Raw genomic sequence first — 25,694 nt, 5'->3', positions numbered from 1 at the left:
CAAATTAGAAAACCTAGAAGAAATGGATAAATTCCTAGAAACATAATCTTCCAACACTGAATCATGAAGAAATAGAAAATCTGAACAGACTAATTACAAATCATGAGGAAATAAAATCAGTAAAATAACAAAACAACAACAAACTGCTGTGGTGCCTGGGTGGCTCAGTCAGTTGAGCATCCTGACTCTTGACTTTGGCCCAGATTATGATCCCAGAGTCGAGGGATCAAGCCCTGCGTCAGTCTCCATGCTGAGCATGGAGTCTGCTTAAGATATTCTCTCCTCCCTCCCTCCCTCCCTCCCTCCCTTCCTCCTTCCCTCCCTCTCCCTCTCTCTCCTCTCTCTCACTCGTCTTCTCTTTTTCCCTCTCCCTCTCTCTACCCCTCTCCCCCACTCATGTACACTCTAAGAATAAAACAGATCTTTTTTTAAAAAAATTTTTTTAATGTTTATTTTTGAGAGAGAGAGAGAGAGAGAGAGAGAGAGAGAGAGAGAGAGAGAGAGAGAGAGAGAGACACACACAGGGTGTGAGCTGGGGAGGGGCAGAGAGAGGAGGAGACACAGAATCCAAAGCAGGCTCCAGGCTCCAAGCTCTGAGCTCCGAGCTCTGAGCTTCCAGCACAGAGCCCGATGCGGGGCTCAAACTCACAAACTGCGAGATCATGACCTGAGCCAAAGTCGGTCGCTCAACCGACTGAGCCGCCCAGGCACCCCTAAAACAGATCTTTAAAAAACCTCCCAACAAACAAAAGTTCAGGACAAAATGGCTTCACAGGTGAATTCTATCAAATATTTAAAGAAGAGATAATATCTATACTTCACAAATTATCCCCCAAAATTGAAGAGAAACACTTCCCATTTTACAAGGCCAGTATTACCCTGATATGAAAACCAGACAGATACTACCCCAAGAAAGCAATTACAGGCCAATTTCCCTGATGAACACAGACACAGAAATACTCAACAAAAATATCAGCAACCAAATTCCACAATACATCAAAAGGATCATATACCATAACCAAGTAGGGATGCAAGAATGTTTTAATATCCGCAAATCAATTATTGTGATACACATTAAAAAACCGAGAGACAGAAATTACAAGATCATCTCAACAGATGCAGAAGATGCACCTGACAAAATTCAACATCTATTTATGATGAAAACTCTCAACAAAGTAGGTATAAAGGGAATGTACATCAACATAAAAAAGGCCATATTTGAGAAACACACAGTTAACGTAATACTTAACAATAAAAGGGTGAAAAGCTGAAAGCTTTTCTTCTAAGATCAGAAACAAGACAAGGATTCCTGCTCTCAATACTTTTATTCAAAGTAGTATTAGAAGTCTTAGCCACAGCAATGAGGCAAGAAATAAAAGGCATTCAAATGGAAAAGAAAGTAAAACTGCCCTATTTGCAGTTGACATGATTATGCATAGAAAACCCTAAAGACTCCACCAAATATATATATATATATATATATATATATATATATATATATATATATATATATATATTAAAACTAACAAATTCAGTAAATTTGCAGGATACACAGTTAACACACAGAAATCCGTTGTGTTTCTATACACTAATAATGAACTATCAGGGAAAAAAATTAAGACAACCATCCCATTACAACTGCATTAAAAAGCATAGAATAGGTAAGAAGTTTAACCGAGGAGGTCAAGGATCTGCACTCTGAAAACCCTAAGACCGTGATGGAAGAAATTAAAGACAACACAAACAAAGGGAAAGATATACCATGCTCTTGGCCTGTTAGGATTCATATTGTTAAAATGTCCATACTGCTCAAAGCACTCTACAGATTCAGTGCAATCCCTACCAAATTTACCAATGGCATTTTTCTTAGAACTAGAACAAATAATCCTAAAATTCATATGGAGCCACAAAAGATCCTAAATAGCCAAAGCAATTTTGAGACAGAAGAACAAAGCTGCAGGTAACATGCTCCTGATTTCAAACTATACTACAAAGCCATAGTAATCAAAACAGTATGGCACTGATGGAAAAAAGAAAAATATTCAATGGAGTAGAAGAGAGCCCAGAAATAAACCCACCCTTAAATGGCCAACTAATTTACAACAAAGAGACAAGAACATACAAAGGTATAAATCAGTTTCTTCAATCGTGTTGAGAAAACTGCAGTCACATGCAAAAGAATAAAACTGGACCAGAATAAAATCTTACACCAAAGACAAAAATTAACTCAGAATTCATCAAAGACTTAAATGTAAGAAATTAAGCCATAAAACTCCTAGAAAAAAAATAGGTGGTAAACACTTTGACATCAGTCTCAGAAATACTTTTTTGGATATTTCCCCTCAGGCAAAGTAAACAAAAGCAAAAATAAACAAATGGAACTACATCAAACAAAAAGTTTTTGTGTGACAAAAGAAACCATCAACAAAATGAAAAGGCAACCTACTGAATGGGAGGAGATACTTGGAAATGATACATCTGATAAAAGGTTGCTATCCAAAACATAAAAAAACTGATACAATCCAAAAATAAAAACCTAAAAAGCCTGATTTAAAAATGAGAAGAACTGAATAGACATTTTTCAAAAAAAGACATACACACAGGCACATGAGAAGATGCTCACCATCACTAATTATCAGGGAAGTGCAAATCAAAGCAATGTTAAACCTGTCAGAATGGCTAGTATCAAAAAGACAAGAAATAACCAGTGTTGGCAAGAATGCTGAGAAAAGAGAACCCTTGTGCACTGTTGGTGGGAATGTAAATTGGTGCAGCCACTGTGGAAAACAGTACAGAGTCCACAAAAAATTAAAAATACTGCTACCATATGATTTAACAATTCCATTTCTGGGTATTTATCCAAAGAAAACAAAACCACTGATTTGAGAAGATATAGTTTCCCTATGTTCAATGCAGCATTATTTACAAAAGCCAAGATGTGGAAGCAACCCAAGTGTCCGGTGCGAGATAAATGGACAAAGAAGATGTGGTATAGAAACAACGTGGAATATTATTCAGCCATAAAAAAAGAATGAAATCTTCCCATCTGTGTGACAACATGGATGGACCTGCATTAAGTGAAATGAGTCAAAGACAAACACTATATAATTTCACTTACACATGGAATCTAAAAAACAAAACAAAATTTACAAACAGAATAAAAACAGACTCATAGATATAGAAAATAGTTGATGCAGTTGGGGCATTAGCAAACAGGTGAAGGACATTAAGAGGTAGAAACTTTCAGTAACAAAATAAATAAGTCATGGGGATGTAATGTACAGCATCAGGATATAGTCAATAATATTGTAACAATTTTGCATGGTGATAGATGGTAACCAGATCTATTGTGGTCATCATTTTATAATGTATAAAATATTGAATCTCTATCCTGTACATCTGAAACTACTATAGTATTGTATGTCAATTATAATTCAATTTTTTAAAAAAGGTTGAATCACTCCAATAGACCATAAGATAGTCTCTGGAAAGATGTCATGAAAATAAAAACAATATCCACCACGTTTGATAGTTACCTTCAAAATTACCTCTTAAGATTTTATATCATTAGGCTGATACTATTGTTTAAGTCATCTCTATCCTTACTCATTTTCTGTTTATTCATTCTATCAAGAAATGAAAGAAATGAAACAAAGTCTCAAAGATTGTGAAAGAACTTGCTTAGAATTCAGAAGCCCGTGACATAGCAGGAGACCAGGCAAGCGAGCACGGTGGAAAGGCCCTCAGGTGGCCCACCCGTAGAAGGGATAAAGGTGCCCTTTGATTCTCTGTTCTAGTTCTGAGAAAAATGTCATTGTTATTTGGATAGAGATTGCACTATATCTGTGCACTGCTTTCACAGATGCCCACACACCTGGGTATCATGAGGTTGTATGTAGCATGAACACTTAATACTAATTGATTAAATACAAGGCCATTCAACTAAAACCTTAAAAATGAAAACAAAACAAAAAAACGGGCTCCCCCTCCAACACTTTAAATTTTTTTTTCTTTTTTTCTTTCAACGTTTTTATTTATTTTTGGGACAGAGAGAGACAGAGCATGAACGGGGGAGGGGCAGAGAGAGAGGGAGACACAGAATCGGAAACAGGCTCCAGGCTCCGAGCCATCAGCCCAGAGCCTGACGCGGGGCTCGAACTCACGGGCCGCGAGATCGTGACTTGGCTGAAGTCGGACGCTTAACCGACTCCGCCACCCAGGCGCCCCCCTCCAACACTTTAAAGATGATGTTCCATTGTCTCAGGCCTTCATAGTTTCTAAGAAGAATCTATAGTAGTATTCTTTTCTTTTTCTGTGCATAATGTGTCTGGCTTCTTTCCAGATCTTCTCTTTATCTCTGGTTTTCAGCAATTTGATTAGGACATACCTGACAATGGTTTTGTGTTTATTCTGCCTAGGACTTTTTGGACTTCTTGAATCTAAGGGTTTATACTTTTCTTGTTTCCAAAAAGTAATTATTCCTTCTTTTTCCTCTCCATTCTGGAATTTCGTATGGTAGATCAATTAATATTATCCCATTGGCCACTGAGGCACTATTCTTATTTTTTTCAGTCTTTTCCCCTATTTAATTTAATTTTGGATACATTCTATTGTTATTTTTAAAATCACTGACCTTTCCTTCTGCAGGGTCTAATCTGCCTTTAAGATTATTCAGTAAATTTTAAATTTCAGATATTGTACTTTTCATTGCTATATGTTCCACCATTTGGTTCTTTAATACATCTTCCATTCCATTCCTCATTGTTTTAAGGACTTGAAAATGTTTGTAATAGTTGTTTTATTGTCCTTTCCTGCCAGTTCTATCACCTCTGTCATTTCTAGATTTGTTTCTATTAGCTAAATTTTCTTTTAGTTATGACTCATTTTTTTCCTTGGCATACTAACCATTTTTTATTTGATAATAAACATTATAAATGTTACAGTGTTGAGTGTCTTAACCTTGTTGTTTTTTAAAAAAGTATTGGGCTTTATTTTAATAGGCCATTATTTGTTCATCAGTTGACCCCCCATAGGCCTCTTTTTAAGCTTTACTGGGATGGGCCTAGAATAACCGTTTCAAGGATATTTTAACTCCTCTGGAGTTGCCACTAAATGCCCTGCCATTCCAGTTGGTCAGAACCCATCCTGTGTGAGCAATGGGAATTGTTCGGGTTATAGTTCCCTGATCATTCCCCCTTCCCCCAGACTTGTTAATTTCACCCTACATATGTGTGGCCCTAATACAACAAAGACAAAAAAGGCATCATCATTTTCTGTGCAGCAGTCTCCTTTCTGCAACTCTAACCTGCAGTTTCCACTTGCTCTATTTGCAACTGCCCTTCCTGCAATGTGATCTGGAATGCATCTCCAGGCAGAAAGTTGGGGGAATTGTGGTATCCACTGCACTTATTTTTCTGTCTCTGGGAATCACATCATGCACAGTCTGTTGTCCAACGTCTGAGAACAAATGAATCATATTTTGTTCAGCCTTCTAGTTGCTTACAGCAGGAAAATAAGCCCAGTCCTTATTAACTCTTTCAGGGCCTGAAGCAGATGTCACTTTACATAATAAGAAACCAATGAAAATTCCAGAAAGATAATGTGTACAAGTGGCAAGTCAAAAGGACTAAAAGACAGGTGCTAGAATGGGGCTGGCAGCTCATAATAAATTTTACTTCCCTAAGGTCCAAGGAAAAGCTATTCCCACCCATTTAATGCTTGGCTTTATGATACTTTAAATTCAATGCAAATATAGCAACAAAGACTAACAAATACTAGTTAGCTTTACTAGCTTCTAAAATGGTCAAGTTGTTGGAAGATAAAAGAAAGAATAAACAACATTAAAAAACAACAAAAAACAACTTCATTTCTAATATATCTGTTATAGCCTTTCTTCCTTTCCTTCTCCTAAACAGTTGATGCTACAGCAATAGTTCTCAAACTTTTCTAATCAGAACCCATTCAGTTCAAATTCTTACCACCTTTACAAATCCTAGTCCAAGCCTCACCTGGATTATTACAAGTCTCCTAAGTAATCTTGCTTCTTCCTTTCCAAAGTAGTGTGATCCTCTTAAAAGGTAAGTCATATTATTCTCACCAAAAATACGTAACTACAACCTAATCATGAGAAAATATCAGACAAATCCCAACTGAGACATTCTATAAAGTAACTGACTAGTGTACTCACTAATGGTTTCCAAATTCATGAAAGACAAGAAAAGTGCAAGAACTATCAGGGATAGAAGGAAACTAAGGAGTCAGAACAACTAAATGCAGTGTGGTATTTAGGACTGGATGCTAAAATAGAAAAATGACATTAGGTGGAAAAATACCAAATTTGAATAAAACCTACAGTTTAGCTATAATTAGTATTATACCAATGTTAACTTCCTGGTTTTGATCATTTTATTAGGGCTGCATAAGTTAATATTACAACAAGCTGAGTGAAGGGAATATTCTCTATTATTTGTGAAAATTTCCTGTAAATCCAAAATTATTTCAAAATAAAGTATTTTAAAACATTAAAGGAATAAAAAGGTAAGTCAAGTGTCTTCCCTATTTGAAACCCTCAAATGATTTTGTCGTAATTATATCAAAACAGACCTACTGCCTGTTTTTTTTTTTTATTTTTTTTAATGTTTATTTATTTCTGAGACAGAGAGAGACAGAACATGAGTGGGGGAGGGGCAGAAAGAGAGGGAGACACAGAATCTGAAACAGGCTCCAGGCTCTGAGCTGTCAGCACATAGCAGAACACGGGGCTCGAACTCACAGACCACGAGATCATGACCTAAGCCAAAGTCAGACACTCAACCAACTGAGCCACCCAGTCGCCCCCCACTGCCTGTTTTTTTTTTTTAACACTAAAAAAAATTTTTTTTTAATTTTTTAACGTTTATTTATTTTTGAGAGAGAGAAAGAGAGTCAGAGCATGACCTGGGGAGGGGCAGAGAGAGAAGGAGACACAGAAGCTGAAGCAGGGCCCAGCTTCTGAGCTATCAGCACAGAGCCCAAAGTGGGGCTTGAACTTGTGAGATCATGACCTGAGCCAAAGTCAAAGCTTACCCAACTGAGCCACCCAGGCACCTCCCACTGCCAGTTTTCATAAAGTAAAATCTTATTGGAACACAACCTCACCCATTCATTTACATATTGTTTCTGGCTGTTTTTAGGCTGTATCAGCAGAGTTGAATAGATGCAACAGAAAATGTACGGCTTGTAAAACCAAAGATATTTGCCATGTGGCCCTTTACAAAAAAATGTTAGCTCTCTGACTCAGAGTAAAAGCAAAGTTCTTACAATGGCCTGTAGCGTCCTATGTGACCTGGCCCACCCCACTCCTTCTCTGACTACTTCCTACTACTGAACCCTTCACCTTTTCTGCTCTAACCACACAGGTCTCTCCTCACTGTTTCACAAAATGTGCCAAGCAATGTTCTTGCTTTGGGGTCTTTGCACATGCTGTTAGTCAGCTTGGATTGTTCAACTCCCACATCCTTCAAATCTTTGCCCAAATGTCCTGACCAGTCTAATAAACCATCCCCTGGCAATCCCATACTCCCTTTCCCATTTATTCTGACTTATTCTTCTAGCACTTACTACCATTTAATGTATTATATATTTGTTTTTTTAATATGTATTTTTCTATAATGTAAACTTCATTGGGCAGAGGCTTTGTTTTATTCAATGATATGCCTGGTACTTACCAGTATTTTGGTAAATATTTGTTGAACTATGAGCAAATTTTATAGGTTATTATACATGTACAATTTCTTCCTAATTGGCATCTGTATGATTTGTAACAAATGTATAAGTAAACATCTTAAAATATAACTGCTAAAAAAATTATAGGCCAAAAACACTACTGATGCACTAACACAGTAATCTGTAATTTAAAATCAAGAATAGGGGCACCTGGGTGGCGCAGTCGGTTAAGCGTCCGACTTCAGCCAGGTCACAATCTCACGGTCCGTGAGTTCGAGCCCCGCGTCGGGCTCTGGGCTGATGGCTCAGAGCCTGGAGCCTGTTTCTGATTCTGTGTCTCCCTCTCTCTCTGCCCCTCCCCTGTTCATGCTCTGTCTCTCTCTGTCCCAAAAATAAATAAACGTTGAAAAAAAATATTTTAAAATCAAGAATAGAAACACTAGACAGATAATCAGCAAGTCTACAGAAGACTTGAACAACACTACGAACCTGACCTAACAGACACTTATGAAACACTCCCCTTGACAATAGCAGAATCCATTCTTTTAAAGCACACATGAAACCCTGTCCAGGATAGACCATCTCCTGGCCCATAAACAAGTACTGATAAATTTAAAAAGCCTGAATTAGAAATCAAACAACAGAAGGAAATTAGGGAAATCTACGAATAGGTAAAAATTAAACAACACATTTCCAAATAATCCATGGGTCAAACCAGTAATCACAAGGGAATTTAGAAAGTATTTTGGTCTGAATGAAAATAAAACTTAACAAAGTTTATGAGATGCAGCTAATGAGAAATTTATACGTTAAAATTGCCTCTACTAGAAAAGTTCTCCAGCCAAAAATCTAAGAATTCACCTTAAAAATCTAGAAAAAAGCGGGGCGCCTGAGTGGCTCAGCTGGCTAAGCATCTGACTTCAGCTCAGGTCATGATCTCACAGCTCGTGAGTTCGAGCCACACGTCAGGCTCTGTGCCGACAGCTCAGAGCCTGGAGCATGCTTTGGATTCTATGTCTCCCTCTCTGTCTGCCCCTCCCCCACTCGTGCTCTCTCTCTCAAAAAAATAAACATTAAAAAAAAATTGAAGACACTCTAGAAAAAAGAGTAAACCAAACTAAATGCAAACAGAAAGAAGGAAAAATAAAAACTGGAAATTAATGCAACAGGAAAATAAAGGAATGATAAAGTTAACAAAACTAAAAGTGAGTTCTTTGAAAAGATCAAAGAAAAATGTCAACTGAAGAGCATTAGAGGGAGGTCTGTCTACTTTGCCTGATTGCCAGCAAGCCAGGGCTAGAAGACATAAAAAGTCTCAGAGGAGAAGGAAATGGAGAAGGGAAAAGAAGGAAACGGCAGGGGAGGTAGAAGAGTGAGGACAGGAGACTACTGTTTAGTATAACAAACTCCACTGACTACTGGGATTCTTTAGCCATGTGCATTTACAACTAATAAATATTTTTTTGAAGTGCAGAAAAACAAGAAAAGTAGAGAAAAAAAATGTCCCTGTGTAATGCTAGATTACAAGTTAAGGGGACAATCTATTGTCCAGTGGGTTTCTTTTTTAATCTCTTCCAGTACCTTCCTCATTTTGGTACTTCAATAAGTGTTTGTTCACTGAACACTTAGCATGATATCTGTACTTCTGCCTTTATTAAAAAAGATGGCTAACAGGTCATTTATGAGAGTTTGAGCAAACCTAACTATACAGAGGACTACTGTTTCTGAGGCTACTATACTCCTCCAGTGCTTTGGGTGGTAAAAAGTTCTGAAGCATTCAGGTAACTAAACTCTGGCTGAAAGCACACTAAACTATCTAACTAGAAAAGACTAAACCACTTATATAGAATTTGCCTATAAAGATAGCATTGACATTATACAGAATTATCAATGAGAAATGGATACAAAACTGCAAACTCGATTTTCAATACGACCAATATTAACAACCAAGCTTCTCAAGCTCAAAAGGAATCCAGTGTGGTTCGAATAATCAGAGGTAGCCTGAAGAACTGCAAAGACTAACTATATTTGCAGGAAGCAGCCTGACTCTGTAGCAGCCACAAAGAGAGTCTTTGACTAGAAAGAAGAAAAAAAAAAAAAAAACCCTAGTCTGGAACACTACTCTGCCCCCTCCTCTTCCTATAAACCAGTGGCCTAGGGAAAAAAAAGCCACTTCCTTCTATGATGATTCATAAAAAAGAAACCAGCACAGCAACTGTACAAAAAATGAGAAAAGAGGAAGAAATTCAACAAAACCTATGAACGAAAAAAAAAAAAAAAAACTATACTGAGAGCCACAAAACAGAAAAAAATTGTGACCAGATATTTCCCATTAATTTAAAAGGAAAAACACACAGCTGAAGCACTTGTCACCATGAAGCAATACCAGATATTAGAAATGATTGTGAGGATTCTAAAATGTATATGGAAATGCAAAGGACCTAAAATATCTAAATCAATGCTGAAAATAACAAAATTGGAGGACTTAACCCAACCTGATTTCAAAACTTAATTCAAAGCTATAGTAATCGAGAAAGTAAGGTCTTTGCATGAGGATCAACCAACAGGTCAATGGAACAGAACAGAAAAAGAGACCCACACTTATTTGGTCACTGGATTTTCAACAAAGGCACCAAAGCAATCCACCTGGGAAAGGAAAGTGTTTTCAATAACTGGTACTGGAAGAAACAAACACCCAACATGAAAAACAATGCAAGTGAATACTTTGTTATACCATAACAAAAATTAACCCAAGATGGATAACAGACCTAAAATAGAAAAGTTAAAACAAAGTTTTCAGAAAAGATGATCTTCACAATTTGGGGCTAAGCAAGGATTTTTTAGGTCATAGAGAACAATAATCACAAATGTAGAAGACACTGATAAATTAGATTTCATCAAAATTAAAAACTTCTACTCACCAAGAAAATGCGAAAAACATAAAAAGACTTCCACAGATTGCAAGGAAATACTCACAAAACACCCCTAACTGACAAAGGAATGGTTTCCAGTATATATAAAGAATTCTGCTAACTCAAAAACAAAATACAAAAAACCACACAATTTTTTTAAATGGGCAAATGATTTGAAGAAACTTCCCCAAAGAAGATACATAAATACAATGGATTAATGATGGATAAAGGATGGATAGGTAGAGATATGATAAATAAAAATACTAAAACCTTAGTAGTACATTGCAGGTGTTATGTATACAGGTGTAACTGTAAAATTCTTTCAACTTTGTTGTATATCTTAAAATGCTAATAGAAAGAGCATTCAAAAGTTCTTTCCTTGCGTTAAGATATGATATGATCTTATATACCTAAAGAGCATATTATGTGCCAAGGAAAAATGATCCACAATGGTTGAAACCAAGACATGTTATAGCAAGATGACTAAGCTTTAAAGACAGAAAAAGAGGGGCGCCTGGGTGGCCCAGTCGGTTAAGCGGCCGACTTCGGCTCAGGTCATGATCTCGCGGTCTGTGAGTTCGAGCCCCGCGTCGGGCTCTGTGCTGACAGCTCAGAGCCTGGAGCCTGTTTCAGATTCTGTGTCTCCCTCTCTCTCTCTGACCCTCCCCCATTCATGCTCTGTCTCTCTCTGTCTGGAAAATAAATAAACGTTAAAAAAAAAAAAAAAAAATTTAAAAAAAAAAAAAAAAAAAGACAGAAAAAGAATCATTTGGGCAACTGGCAATATGAGTTTCTTATAGCAAGGAGTAAGAAGTGTGGAAGGTCATCAGGCTAGCCTCAGCAGAAGCACTCCCCATTCACCCCAACTCCTCAAAAAAGAAAATGTGACTAAAAGCTTCTATACTTATGCGAAGAATAAAGACAGAAGATAACATTTTTGACTACACAGAACCTCAGGGAAAACTGGTTATATGGACCTTTCTTAAGAAATTAGAAAATGACCTTTTTAAAAAAAATTTGCAAATGTTTTTATTTATTTTTGAGACAGAGACAGACACAGCATGAGCAGGGGAGGGGCAGAGAGAGAGGGAGACACAGAATCCAAAGCAGGCTCCAGGCTCTGAGCTGTCAGCACAGAGCCTGACGCGGGGCTCAAACTCACGGACTGTGAGATCATGACCTGAGCTGAAGTCAGACGCTTAACCGACTGAGCCACCCAGGCGCCCCAGAAAATGAACTTTAATCAGTAGATTTAAATAGGTTAGCAATTCAGAAACTACGTTTATTTAGGATTAAGCAAGTTAAGTAGATATACTGTGAATCACAAGAGCCAAGTTTCCCACTGAGGGGGAAAATAAGAATAAGGAATTGGAAGAGGCTAGAATGAACCCTGCAGTACTGCATTGGAATCAAAGGTATCATAACAAACTCATAATTTTTAACATATACAGATAAATGGACATAGGACCTAGATAGATGTACAGGTGAGTATGTATGCATACAAGTATTTCCTAGTTCTGCTCACTGAAAAGATTAGAAGCACTGATCCCTCAGAAGCAATAAGCCTATCTAGAACCCAGGTCTTGGTTTCTAATACTATTGTCCAATTAACAGAACCAGGTTGCTTGGGGACATGGCTGATTCCAGGTTTGGGGTAGGGAAAATACAAGATAAGCCTAGAACATTTTACACTGCTAGAATATAAGGAAAAATGATGGGACATATTGAAAGGACAGAGTAGCCAACTCCAAAGGACAATCAATGGCCAAAAATGGAACAATTTTAGTAACAAAGTAAAAAATTTATAGTAATATCCACAAGAGCACCCTGATATCAATAACTGACAAAATAAATAAAATTGGAGAAAAGTATAGCTTTTCCTTATAGAATTCCAATGAATAAATGTGAAAGGAACTAGAAAGTCACCATTCAGCAAACATAATAATTGTTACAGGCAAGAATCATCAAGGATGATTAGTTGGGAAAAAGTTATGAGAAACAAGATATTTGCAATATCTCAAGGTATCACTCCAAAAGAAAGCTTCTAAGTACATAAGGAAAAAGAGTATATTTATAGTAGAGAAACCTGTCAGACACCAATTTAATCAAGTGTGATAAGTTAACAATGCTGATAATGAGATATATCAACATCATCTTAATATGACAGTCTGAAAAAGAATACCATATCACTTGTATGGTGTTCTTGCTAAAAGATTGTAAAACCTGAATTTAATCATAAAGGAAACATGAGACAATCCCAAACTGATACATATTCCACAATCCCTGCTTCTTTAGAAAATATATTTAGAAAAAATATTTTTTTGTGACTAACATACAGAAATATAAATTGAACCTATATCCAGCTACCTTGATAAATTCCCCTATTATTTCTAATACTTTGTTTATTCTTTTGGGTTTTCTGTGTTATCAGAAAATAATTAAGCTCCACTCAAAGTACAGGATAGGAATATCAAGTGGCTGAGCTCATGTCATAGGCCTGAACTGGTAAAGCAATTATCTAACATTTTTAGTTTCATAATGGGAGAAAAGTTTCCTCCCACCAAAATTCATAAAATAGAGAATTCTCCAAATACTTCTATTTCTATTCTTATATAGAACAGGAAAAACAAATTTTGCTAAAATCCAGAGTACAATATAGGAAAATGTTTTGTCAAAAATGGTCATGAGCGGCAGAAATAATATAAATGATAATACAGTACAAGAAAAATTATAAAATATATAATAGTGAGGCATACAGACAACAAATGATCATTAAAATACAAAGGTTATAATTAAAGTAAAAGTAGTAAGTAAAAGTAAACACAAAAATGATATAATCTTAAAATCTAAATATCACACTTGGATCATATCATGGATCCTTCAGAGCAACTGGAATTTATTCCTCTTAACTCCTACAATTCTAGAATAGAGCTAGTGAACTTTCAAACAACATGTCAAGAGTCAACTGTTCAAAACTTTGCATGTTCTATAAATGTCTCATCATTTATGCCTAAATGACCCAAAGAGAGAAATCACCAGAGAAGAACAAAGAACAAAGAGTTAGTAACTACTTTTCTGTCTCTCTTCTCCTCCCAGAGGGGCTTAAGGATGATTAAGAAAGAGAAAGGAAGGGGTGCCTGGGTGGCTCAGTCAGTTAAGCGTCTGAATCTCAGTTTTGGCTCAGGTCATGGTCTTACGGTTTTGTGAGTTTGAGCCCTGCCTTGGGCTCTGCGCTGGTAATGTGGAGCCTGCTTGGGATTCTCTCTCTCTCCGCCCCTCCCCTACTCACGCTGTCTCTGTCTCTCTCAAAATAAATAAATAAACTTACAATAATTTAAAAAAAAAAAAAGAGGAAGAAAGAGGCAATGTTTCAGGCTAAGGAATAACACAAATAGAACTGAGAACACACTGAGGTCTACATAACAAAATAAGAGTAAAATAACTGGAACACAGAACTATTAATTCCATGATGTAAAGAACCTTTAATAAACACATGGGAAACCTGGAAGAGAAGCAGTTTGAGAAAATCAGATTAACTTAGTTATGGAGAGATTAAAAGTTGCTCATAAAACAATCAACTAATGTTATCAAGTAGGCAGTTGAAAATATGGGCTTAGAAGGATGTTAGAGACGTAGTATAGATCTGGACCATGCAAACTGTAGATCAGGTCACAGCCACAGTATAAGCACTTGTTACTAGTGTTAATGAAGCACAGGTTACCAGACACTTAGATTAAAACTACTAATCAAGGCAGAATCAAATACAGTGATTAATAATTTTAAATTGCCTAAAAGCAATTCAATGAATTCTATAAATTATTCTGTTCAGAATAGACTTATAAATAACTGAAATTCTACATAGATACATATACAAATACTGCAATTCAGGAGAGGAGTCTTGGGAGATCAGATTACTGCGGGCACTTAAACTGTAGTCAGCGCACGACACCTCTCCGTGTGTGATCTCATTGCACCTGCAGGCAACACTGTTGAGCTTAAAAGGCTCAATAGCAGAATTCTCATTTTAGAGATGACGAAACAGGATGAAGAGAGAAAAAATGACCTACTCAAGTGGCAGTGACAGAATTCAGGCCCTGAATATGGGTTGTCTGATTCCAAAACCCATGTTATTACATCTGAGTGATGTACACACATCTGTGCCTGAATACAGAATTCTACTTCTGAGTTATAATATTGTGATTTATAATAATACGTATATATTTGGTCTTTGTCCCATTTCTGGCACAGAGCTCTGGAAACCTGGGAATTTCCTAAGTGATGAGAGCAACAAAAGTGTCTTTTGTTATGTTAATGAGATCAGTTTTGGACACACCCCCCAATGAAGGATGGGGGCTGGCTGCCAGAAGAGTCAACCATGTGATCAGAGGGTTGAAACTTTCAGTCCTACCCCTCTCCAACCTTTGGGGAGGGGAGAAGAGCTGGAGGTTGAATCAATCATCGATGGCCAATGATTTAATAAATCATTATTTCATAAATCATGTAATGAGACCTCCATAAAAACCCAAAAGGGGGCGCCTGGGTGGGTCAGTCAGTTGAGCATCTGACTTCGGCACAGGTCATGATGTCACCGTTTGTTGGTTCAAGCCCCGCGTCAGGCTCTGTGCTGACAGCTCAGAGCATAGAGCCTGTTTGCAATTCTGTGTCTCCCTCTCTCTCTGCCCCTCTCCCGCTTGCACTCTGTGTGTGTCTCTCTCAAAAATCAATAAACATTAAAAACAATTTAAAAAAACTAAAAAAAAAAAAAAAAAGGACAGGGTTGGACACCTTCAATGCTGGTGAATAAAGGAAGGTGCTGGGAGAGTGGCACCCTCAGACAGCATGGAAGCTCCATGCCCCTTCCTACATACACTTCCCCATGCACCTCTTCCATCTGGATGTGCATCTGTAGCCTTTAATGAATTAGCAAACTGTAAGTGTTGTGCAGAGTTCTGTAAGGCACTCTAACAAGTTAATTGAACTCAAGAAGGCACAGGGGGGAGTCTTTGGAACCTCCAATCTGTAGTTAGTTGGTCAGAAATACAAGTGACAACCTGGGCTTGCAACTGGCATCAGAAATATGTGCATATGTGGGGGTAGGGGCCGGTTTTGTGGGACTAATCCCTTAACCTAGGAGATCTGATGCTAATTTCAGGTAGATAGCATCAGAATCAGGTTAAATTGTAGGACACCTAGCTGCTGTCACAGAGAATTGCTTGGTGTGGAGGGAAGCTTCCACACATTTGCTGACTAGAAGTGTCAATAAAGTGTTTACGTAAAAGTAGAGACACACAGGGAAGAAACACACAGTAGGAAAGAACTGAATTCTTCCTGTATGGAAGAAAAAAACTGAGTTTTTCCTTTATGTAAGTGTATATATTTTTTCTTATATAGTGTTAAGGCTTTTTTCCCTCATTAAAATCAGTACAGGCTCAAAATTTTATAAAATTGTATACAAGAGAAGGTGGCATGGTCCCATAATCCCAACTCTCACAATATCTGCTACTAATCATTTGGAGTATACTCCACAAGATCATTTTCTCTATTCATCTAATTAATGCATATGTAGGAGCTATATGAATGTGTGTATGAGCCTGAATATATTTACACATGTGCAAATGTTTCTATTGGATCAATTTTTAGAAGCAGAATGTTAGGTCACTGAGTATAGCACTTCAAATTGTAATAGCTATTGCCAAATTGCTTTCCAAGGATATTGTACCAATCTCTACCGACATACAGTATGTGATTAACAAATAAAATCTGCATAAATACAAATAGTCAAAAGACACACATAAACCAATACTTAATCCCATTTGTAAGGAAATCCAAATTAAACAAAAGCAGTATATTATTTTTATCCATCAACTTGGCATAAAAATGCAAAGACAAGTATTACATAACAGAGTGTGGGGACAGGAAAACAGGCTCTCTCACAGATTGCTGGAAGAGGGATAAACTGCTTTCTCCCTTCTGGTGGAACCCTGCTGGTTCAGCTTCTGCAGGGCATTTTGGCCATGTATGAACATTTTAATGTGTATAGACTACGACCTGGCAATTCCACATTTATGACTGGATCCCACATCAGTAACTACACACGTGCCCAACAATTTACCTAGGGTAATGCATAGTACAGTCTTTAAAAAAAGAGCAAATATTTGGAAACAGTCTAAATGCTTATCAATCAGAAATTAAATCAATTATGTTAAAACCATACAATGGAATATTTAGCAGCCATAAAAAAATGTTATGATATTCGTTTTAGTAGAAAAATGTCCATGATATGAAAAAATATAGAGAAAAATCCCATTTATACATATGTATACAAGCCACAGGAAAAATATCTTAAAATGTATTTCAGAATATCAATAGTAGTTATATCTACATGGAGGAGTAACAGGTAAATTTTCATTATACATTTCTGTAATAGTTTTAAACAGTATGCATGTGTTCACTTCTACATTAAAGAAAACATTAAGAACATTATCCTTTTAAGGAATTCACTGCTCTTAAAAGATTTATATGTATAATATTATCCTATTCACAACAGATTACTGTTTGTGGATTGTTACTGCAGGAGAGAAGCTAAGGCAAACACCAGTTAGACTTACATTTAACTATGAGAAAGAATATATTATCTAAACTTTATTCATCACATTTTAAAAAGATGTTTATAAAAGCATATTAAAACATTCAATTATGGTTTCAACTCTTATAGATTATATGTGGTAAAAAAAATAATAAGAATTAAATAATTACCTCTCCTATGAAGACTACTATAACACAGTCCAACTTCTCTTCAGGATACAGATTATCAATAAGGGAATGAAGAGTTTCTATGAGGTAAGATTTAACTTCTCTCTTCACCGTGGGAATTCCCATTACTATTGACACTGAAAGAAAATAATGATAATAATTATATAAAAAGATTTCACAAGACAGTATAGAGTAACACTATATTTCAAAAGTGATTATACCCTCTCAAATTGATAGAAATAACTGAAAAATCAAAATGTACTACTCAATAATAATTGAGGAATCAAAATAAACCACAAAATAAACTACTTTACAAAGAAAAATGATCGGAGGATATAAAGGGATACCCATAACAGTATAATCCTTTTTACAGGGTTTACCCATAAAATATGTCAAGGTACTGATAAAAATGAAGACATTTAACCTCACATTAAAAACAAATGACTATAAAGTGTAAACAAATATAAATTATACAACTACAAGAAACACTGAACACATCTTAAAAATTAACATCTCAGATACCATGTATATAATGCAATCAGAAGGACACAACATCCCTTCTGTGGTTTTCCTGCCAAAAATGCAAACTTCAACCTAACTATGAAGAAATATCAGACAAATCCACATTAGGGGGATAATCTACAAAATAATTGTCCAGGTACTCTCTGAAGCGTTAAGATCAGGAAAGACAAAGAAAGAACTGTCCAAGATGGCAGAAGACAAAGGAGACATGACAATTAAATGAAATATGGAATCCTGAGTTGGATCCTGGAACAGAAAAAGAAAAACAATGAAAAAAATGACAAAATCTGAATAGGATCTAAGGTGAGTCAATACTATAGCATCAATACAAAGTTCCTGGGTTTGATCATTATATTATGGTTACATAATTCGAACATTTAGGGGAACCAGGTGAGGTATATGAAAACACTGTGTATAATATTTGTGCAACTTCTTTTAAGTCTAAAATTACATCCAGTTTTACTATAATGCTTGTTTTTCCAATGCAATTTTTTTCCTGAGTGACTAATACATCAGGCAAATATCTGAGCATAATGTGGATTTCACATTTGTTTACATGCAATTTCTCCTCTGGGACAAGCATTCACTAGGTAAACAGAAAACTGCATCCACTTGAAATGAGTTCAAAAAACTGAACTAAGCAATGTAGAAATACATGAATGGTATATACCTCCAACCTCTACCAGCTGCCTCAGTTCACTGCATGCTAAGAACCACACCTATCCACAGCTGGTGTTGAAACTTCCACCAGATTGCATCACCTCTCAAAACCTTCCAAACTACAACCCTTCTGAAGCACATTTTAACAGGCAAACCTCAAGTATTATTCAAGGTAGAGTACTATATTGATTATAGTACTTTTGTATTAATCATTTAACATGTGTAAAACTGTGCTGTTTTTACTATGTTCTTATCTTTCTGTATGTGTAGTTGACAAAGTTTCTAACTATGATACTAACTTCATTTTTCTTCTTTTATTGCACAATTCAGCATAGCATAAATTTTAGGAATGCATATATTGTGTTACAATAGAACTGTATTTCTCAGAAAGGTGTTTTTTTTTTGGTTTTTTTTTTTTTGTTTTTTTAAATAACAGCTTTGAAAAAGCTTTAGTATCTTAGGGCACCCGGGTGGTTCAGTTGGTTAAGCATCCAAGTCTTGATTTCGGCTCAGGTCATGATCTTGCAGTTCATGGCATCAAACCCCACATCAGGCTTGGCACTGGCAGCGCAGAGCCTGCTTGGGATTCTCTCCCTCCCTCCCTCCCTCTCTCTCTCTCTCTCTCTCTCTCTCTCTCTCTCTCTCTCTCTCTCTCTGCCTCTCCCCAGGCTCACTTGTGCGCACATGCGCGCTCGCTCGCTCTCTCTCTCTCTCTCTCTCTCTCAAAATAAAATTTTAAAAAAGCCTTAATATGCTGTTATACAACAGTAGAGATACATTTTACAAATATTAAAAATGCTTAAGTCTTAATAATGAAACAATTTATTGGAAATGCTAGAAAATACTTAGAAGTCATGAAATTCTAAAGTTAGAAGGAAGCTCGAAGATCATAGCTCAATGAATCTACCACCATGATTCTGCAAATAAGAATACTAAGATCCATAATTTGGCTATATACAAAAGAATGAAACTGGAACACTTTGTTACACTATACACAAAAATAAACTCAAAACGGATTAAACACCAAAATGTGGACATGAAACCATAAAAATCCTAGAAGAGAGCATTGGCAATAACTTCTCTGACATTGGCCAGAGCAACATTTTTCTAGCAATGTGTCTCCTGAGGCAAGGGAAACAAAAGCAAAAATTAACTACATCAAAATAAAAAGCTTCTGCACATCAAAGGAAAAACTACCAACAAAACTAAAAGACAACCTACTGAGTGGGAGAAGATAATTTACAAATAATATATATGATAAGGGTTAGTATCCAAAATATATAAAGAATAAACTAAACACCAGAAAAATGAATAATCCAATTAAGAAGTAGGCAGAAGATATGAACAAATATTTCTCCAAAGGGCGCCTGGGTGGCTCAGTCAGTTAAGCATCTGACTTCAGCTCAGGTCATGATCTCACGGTTTGTGAGTTCAAGTCCTGCATTGGGTGAGTTTGAGCCCCACTCCTCTCTCTCCCCCCACCCATCTCTCTCTGCCCTTCAGGGGATTCTCTCTCTCTCTCTCCCCTTACCTCCCTGCCTTTTGCTCATTTGTGCCCTCTCTCTCAAAAAAAGAAAAAAATGTCTCCAAAGGAGACATACAGATGGCCAACAGGTACATGAAAAGATGCTCAGCATCACTCATCATCAGGGAGATGCAAATCAATACCACAATGAGATAACACCTCATACCTGTTAGAATGGCTAAAATCAACCACAAAAGAAATAGCAGGTGTTGGCGAAGATATGGAGAAAAAAGGAACCCTCATGTACTGTTCATGGAAATGCAAACTGGTACAGCCGCTGCAGAAAACAGTATGGAGATTCCTCAAAAAATTAAAAATAGAACTACCCTATGATCCAGTAATTGGACTATTTGGTATTTACCCAAAGAATATGAAGTCACTAATTCAAACAGATATATGCATCCCTATGTTTATTGCAACATTATTTACAATAGCCAAATAACAGAAGCAGCCCAGTGTCCACAGATTGATGAAAGGATAAAGATGTGGTGTATATTTATACAATGGACTATTACTCAGCCATAAAAAGAGCGCAATCTTGCCATTTGCAACAACATGGAAGGACCTAGAGAATATAATATTCAGTGAAATAAGTCAGTCAGAGAAAGACAAATACCATATGATTTCACCCATGGGTATAATTTAAGAAATAAAACAAACAAAAAAAGAGATAAACCAAAAACAGATGGCTACCAGAAGGGAGGTGAGTGGCAGAATGAATGAAATAGGTGGTGAGGAATAAAGAGGACATTTACCATGATAAGCACTGAGTAATATATCAAAATCACTATTTTGTATACCTGAAACTAATTTAACACTATATATTAACTATATTGGAATTAAAATTTAAAAAGAAATACCAACCCGCCCTCAAAAAAAAAAGAATACTAAGATCCAAATGGTTTAAAAGATATCCCCAAAAATCTATGCCACAGTCTTCTCTTCCATTTTGAGATGAAGAGCTTCCAGGAGCTCAAGAGATCTGTCATATTGGGACTTCTGGGAAGTCCCATCTGGGAAGATGGCAGAGTAGGAAGATCCCGAGCTCATGTACACACTGAGACAAAAGCTACGTCAGTGCAACTAACTCTGAAAAAGACTCAAAGACTGGCAGAACAGACTTTCCAGTTAATCACAGAGAATGCCACATTGAAAAGCATAGGAGGGGTGGAAACGCACCTAGGAACCAAACCCCAGTAAGACTAACCCCAAACAGAAGGGAAAGGAGCAGAACCCATACCAAGCACCACAGGCATGAACCCACACTGGAGAGATGGGTCCCCATAACATTTGGCTTTGAAAACCAGTGGGGCTTAACTTCCAGAGTTTTTATAATCAAGAGGTACTTAACTCCAGGTACTTTAAAACCAGGTGGTTTAGCTCCAGGAGAGCTGGAGATCAATAGGAAGCTAAGTCCCTACGCTTAAAGAGCCAGCATAACAACCCTGCAGAGACACTGCAAGGAAGCAGCAGTTTGAAAAGTGCCTAGGGTATCTCAGATTTTGCACTGCAGGGGAAGGAATCTCCAGGAGACTTCTCCCAGAACAGAAGTGCTAGCAAGTGCCATTCTTTTACCCCTGTCTCCCCCATTTTCCCTGCCTACATAGCTAGACACTTGCAGGAACCAGCACAAACACTCCCCACTTATCTTGCTAGTACCAAGTGCCCCACCTCTGCATTCCCCTTCAGAGGCACCCCATCCAACCCACCCCACTTAGCAGGCATCCCTCCAAAGCCACTTTTTTTTTTTAAACGTTTATTATTGAGAGACAGAAACAGAGCATGAACATGGGAGGGGCAGAGAGAGGAGGAGACACAGAATCTAAAGCAGGCTCCAGGCTCTGAGCTGTCAGCACAGAGCCTGATGCAGGGCTCGAACTCACAAACCATGAGATCATGACCTGAGCCAAAGTCGGATGCTTAATCGACTGAGTCACCCAAGGGCCCCTCCACTTCTGCCCCAATGCACCATGCAAGCAACCCTAGGAGGGACCAGAGCCGCTCCAAAGTGACTCCTGCCCTGGAGAGAGGGGGTTATAACCATACAAACCAGTGTGCTCACGGTCCCAGCAGCCAAACCTTATAGCTGACAGTACAGAGATAGTGCCCTACGGTTCACTGCAACTGCAGTCCCACCACATGGACTTAATGGCAGGCACCTGGTCTGACTGCTGACCTACTACAAAAGCCCACTAAGAGCACAGACACTAAATCCTGCCCAATGTGCCCCAAATAGGTAAAGTGGGCCTTTGCCGTCAAATGGACTGAAGGCAAATGCAGCTCAGTCACACAGTAGGGCCTACACAGCCACACGGGAGATACCCCTGAAGTGCCTGGTTCCAGCAAACAGAGGTTGTTGTGCTCCAAGGCACCACAGGACCTCTTCTTCATAAGGCTACTACTTGCAAGAGCAGGAAGATATAGCTGACTTCTCTAATATGCAGAAACAAACACAGAGTTAGACAAAATGAAGAGATAGAGCAATATGGCCCAAATGAAAGAATAGGAAAAATCACAGCAAGAGAGCTAACTGAAATGGAGACAGGCAAATGCCTGATAAAGAATTCAAATTAATGGTCATAAAGATACTCATTGAACTTGAGAAAAGAGTGGAGGATCTCAGTAAGACCCTCAACAAAGATACAGAAAATATAAAAAAGAACCAGTCAGAGATAAAAAATTCAATATCTGAAGTACAAAATACACCAGAGTAAATCAGTAGCAGCATTAAGAAGGTAAAACCAAGCAGTGATCTGGAAGAGAGAGTAATGGAAAACATCCAAGCTGAACATGAAAAAGAAAATAAGAAAAATAAAAAATGAGAATAGGTTCAGGGAACTCAACGATATCATCAAGTGTAGTAACATTCACATTACAGGGATCCCAGAAGGAGAGGGAAGGTGAAGAAAAGTTATTTGAAGAAATAATCACGCAAAATGTCCCTAATCTAGGGAAGGAATCAGACATCCAGACCCAGGAGGCACAGAGAGCCCCCAACAAAATTTACACAAGGAGTTCCACACCAAGACACATAATAATTAAAATGACAAAAAGGAGTGATAAAGGGAGAATTTTAATAGCAGCAAGAGAAAACCATTATATATAAGGGAAACCATATAAGTCTATCAGCTGATTTTAAAACAAACTCCTCAAGGCAGAAGGGAGTGGCATGATATATTCAAAATCCTGAAAGGATAAAATATGTAATCAAGAAATCTCTACTCAGCAAGGCAATCATTCAGAACAGAAAAAGAGATAATGAGTTTCCCAGATAAACAAAAGTTAAAGGAGTTCATCACCACTAAACCTGCCTTACAAAAAAAAATGTTAAAGGTAATTCTTTGAGTAGAAAGAAAAGGCCATTAAGTGTAAGAAAATTATGAAAGGAAAAAAGTTTCACAGGTAAATACAAAAATATAATAAAAGTAGTAGATAATCACTAATAAAACCAGTATGAAGGTGAAAGCACAAAGGCAGTAAAATTAACTATAACTATAAAAATCAGTCAAGAGAGTAATAGAATAAAAGTATGTATGACATCACATACATAATATGTAAGAATGGGGTAGCAAAAATTCAGTGCTTTTAAAATGGGTTCAAAAACTTAAGTAACCATCAATTTACTATAGACTGACATCCACATAAGATGTTCTAAATGAACCTAATGGTAACAAATAAAAAACCTATCACACACACACACCACACACGAGAGAGAGAGAGAGAGAGAGAGAGAGAGAGAGAGAGAAGGAATCCAAGTGTAACACTACAGAAATCCATCAAACCAGAGGAAAAAACTAGAGAAGAAAAAACCAGAACTACAAAACAACCAGAAAACAAGTAAAAAAATGGCAGTAAGTACAAACTTATCAATAACTACTTTAAATGTAAATGGACTAAATACTCCAATCAAAAGACATAAAGTGACTGAACAGATAAAAAAAGCAAGACCCATCTATATGCTGCCTGTAAGAGACTCATTTCAGACTTAAAGACATGCAGATTGACAGTGAAGGGATGGAAAAACATTTATTACACAAATGGAAGTGAAAACAAAACTGGGAAAGTCATATTTAAATTAGACAAAACAGACTGTAAAACAGAGACTATAAAGAGACAAAGGACACTACATAATGACATAGGGAACAATCCAACAAAAGGATATAACAATTGTAAATATTTATGCATCCAACATGGAAGAACCTAAATACATAAAATAACTATTAACAGACATAAAGGAAGAAATTGACAGTACTATAATAATAGTATGGGACACCCCATTTACAGTAATGGGTAGATCATCCAGACAGAAAATCAACAAAGAAACAGTGGCTTTGAATGACATATTAGATATATTCAGAACATTCAATCCAAAAACAGAAGACTACACATTCTTTTCAAGGGGATATGGAACATTCTCCATAATATACCATATGTTTAGACCATGAAACATGTCTCAGTAAATTCAAAAAGACTGAAATCATGTCATCCATCTTTTCTAACCACAATAGTATGAAACTAGAAATCAATTACAAGAAAAAATCTGTAAAGAATACAAATACATTGAGTATAAATAACAAGCTACTGAACAATGAATGATTCAACCAAAAAATCAAAGAGGAAATAAAAAAAATACATAGAGAACATGAAAATGAAAACACAACAGTCCAAAATCTTTGGGAAACAGCAAAAGCTGCTCCAAAAGAAAAGCTTATAGCAACACAAGGCTACCTCAAGAAACAAGAAAAATCTCAAGTAAACAAACTAACCTAACACTCAAAGGAGCTAGAAAAAGAACAAACAAGGTCCAATGCCAGTAGTATAAAGGAAATAATAAAGATTAGACCAGAAATAACTCAGAGACTTTAAAAACAATAGGACAGATCAATCAAACCAGGAGCTGGTTCTTGCAAAAGATCAAGAAAATTAATATACCTTTAGTCAGACTCATCAAGAGAGAGACTCCAATAAATAAAATTAGACTCCAATAAATTAAAATTAAACAAAGAAGGAGAAATAACATCACAGAAATAAAAAGGTTTATAAGAGTATTATGAAAAATTATATGCCAACAAACTGGACAAGCTAGGAGAAATGGATAAATTCCTTCCAAAACTGAATCAGGAAGAAAGAAAATTTGAACATACTGATTACTGGCAGTAAAACTGAATCAGTAATGAAAAAAAAAACCTCCCCCAAAATGTAAGTCCAGGACCAGATGGGTTTCCAGGTGAATTCTACCAAATATTTAAAGAAAAGTCAATACCTATTCTTCTCAATTTATCCAAAAAAAAATAGAAGAGGAAGGAAAGCTTCCAAATTCATTCTACTACAAGTCCAGCATTACTGTCATACCAAAACCAGATAAAGACACTACAAAAAAAGAAAACTAAAACCCAGTATCTCTAATGAACATAGATGAAAAAATCCTCAACAAAATATTAGCAAACTGAATCTAACAATAAATAAAAAAATCATTCACCACAATCATGGGGAATTTATTCCAGGGATGCAAAGGTGGTTCAAAATATTCATAAACCTATCAACATGATAGATCATATTAACAAAAGAAAAGATTAAAAACCATATAATCATCTCAATAGATGAAAAAAAAGCATTTG

The 25,694-nt window shown here is 36.7% G+C and overlaps 1 protein-coding gene across 6 annotated transcripts in view; it reads right to left on the bottom strand.

Moving 5' to 3' along the window:
• Positions 1 to 25,694, bottom strand: part of MGAT4A (alpha-1,3-mannosyl-glycoprotein 4-beta-N-acetylglucosaminyltransferase A) — a 123,454-nt gene that overhangs the window by 38,001 nt on the left and 59,759 nt on the right. For all 6 annotated transcript variants that reach the window (XM_045054101.1, XM_023251617.2, XM_045054102.1 and 3 more), the window contains exon 5: positions 17,373 to 17,506. In XM_045054101.1, coding sequence (XP_044910036.1) covers positions 17,373 to 17,506 — 134 coding nt within the window. The remainder of the gene's footprint in view (positions 1 to 17,372; positions 17,507 to 25,694) is intronic.

This window comes from Felis catus, chromosome A3 (assembly GCF_018350175.1).
Source record: "Felis catus isolate Fca126 chromosome A3, F.catus_Fca126_mat1.0, whole genome shotgun sequence".
Taxonomy (NCBI): Eukaryota; Metazoa; Chordata; class Mammalia; order Carnivora; family Felidae; genus Felis; species Felis catus.
This window is presented reverse-complemented; position numbering and strand designations above follow the sequence as displayed.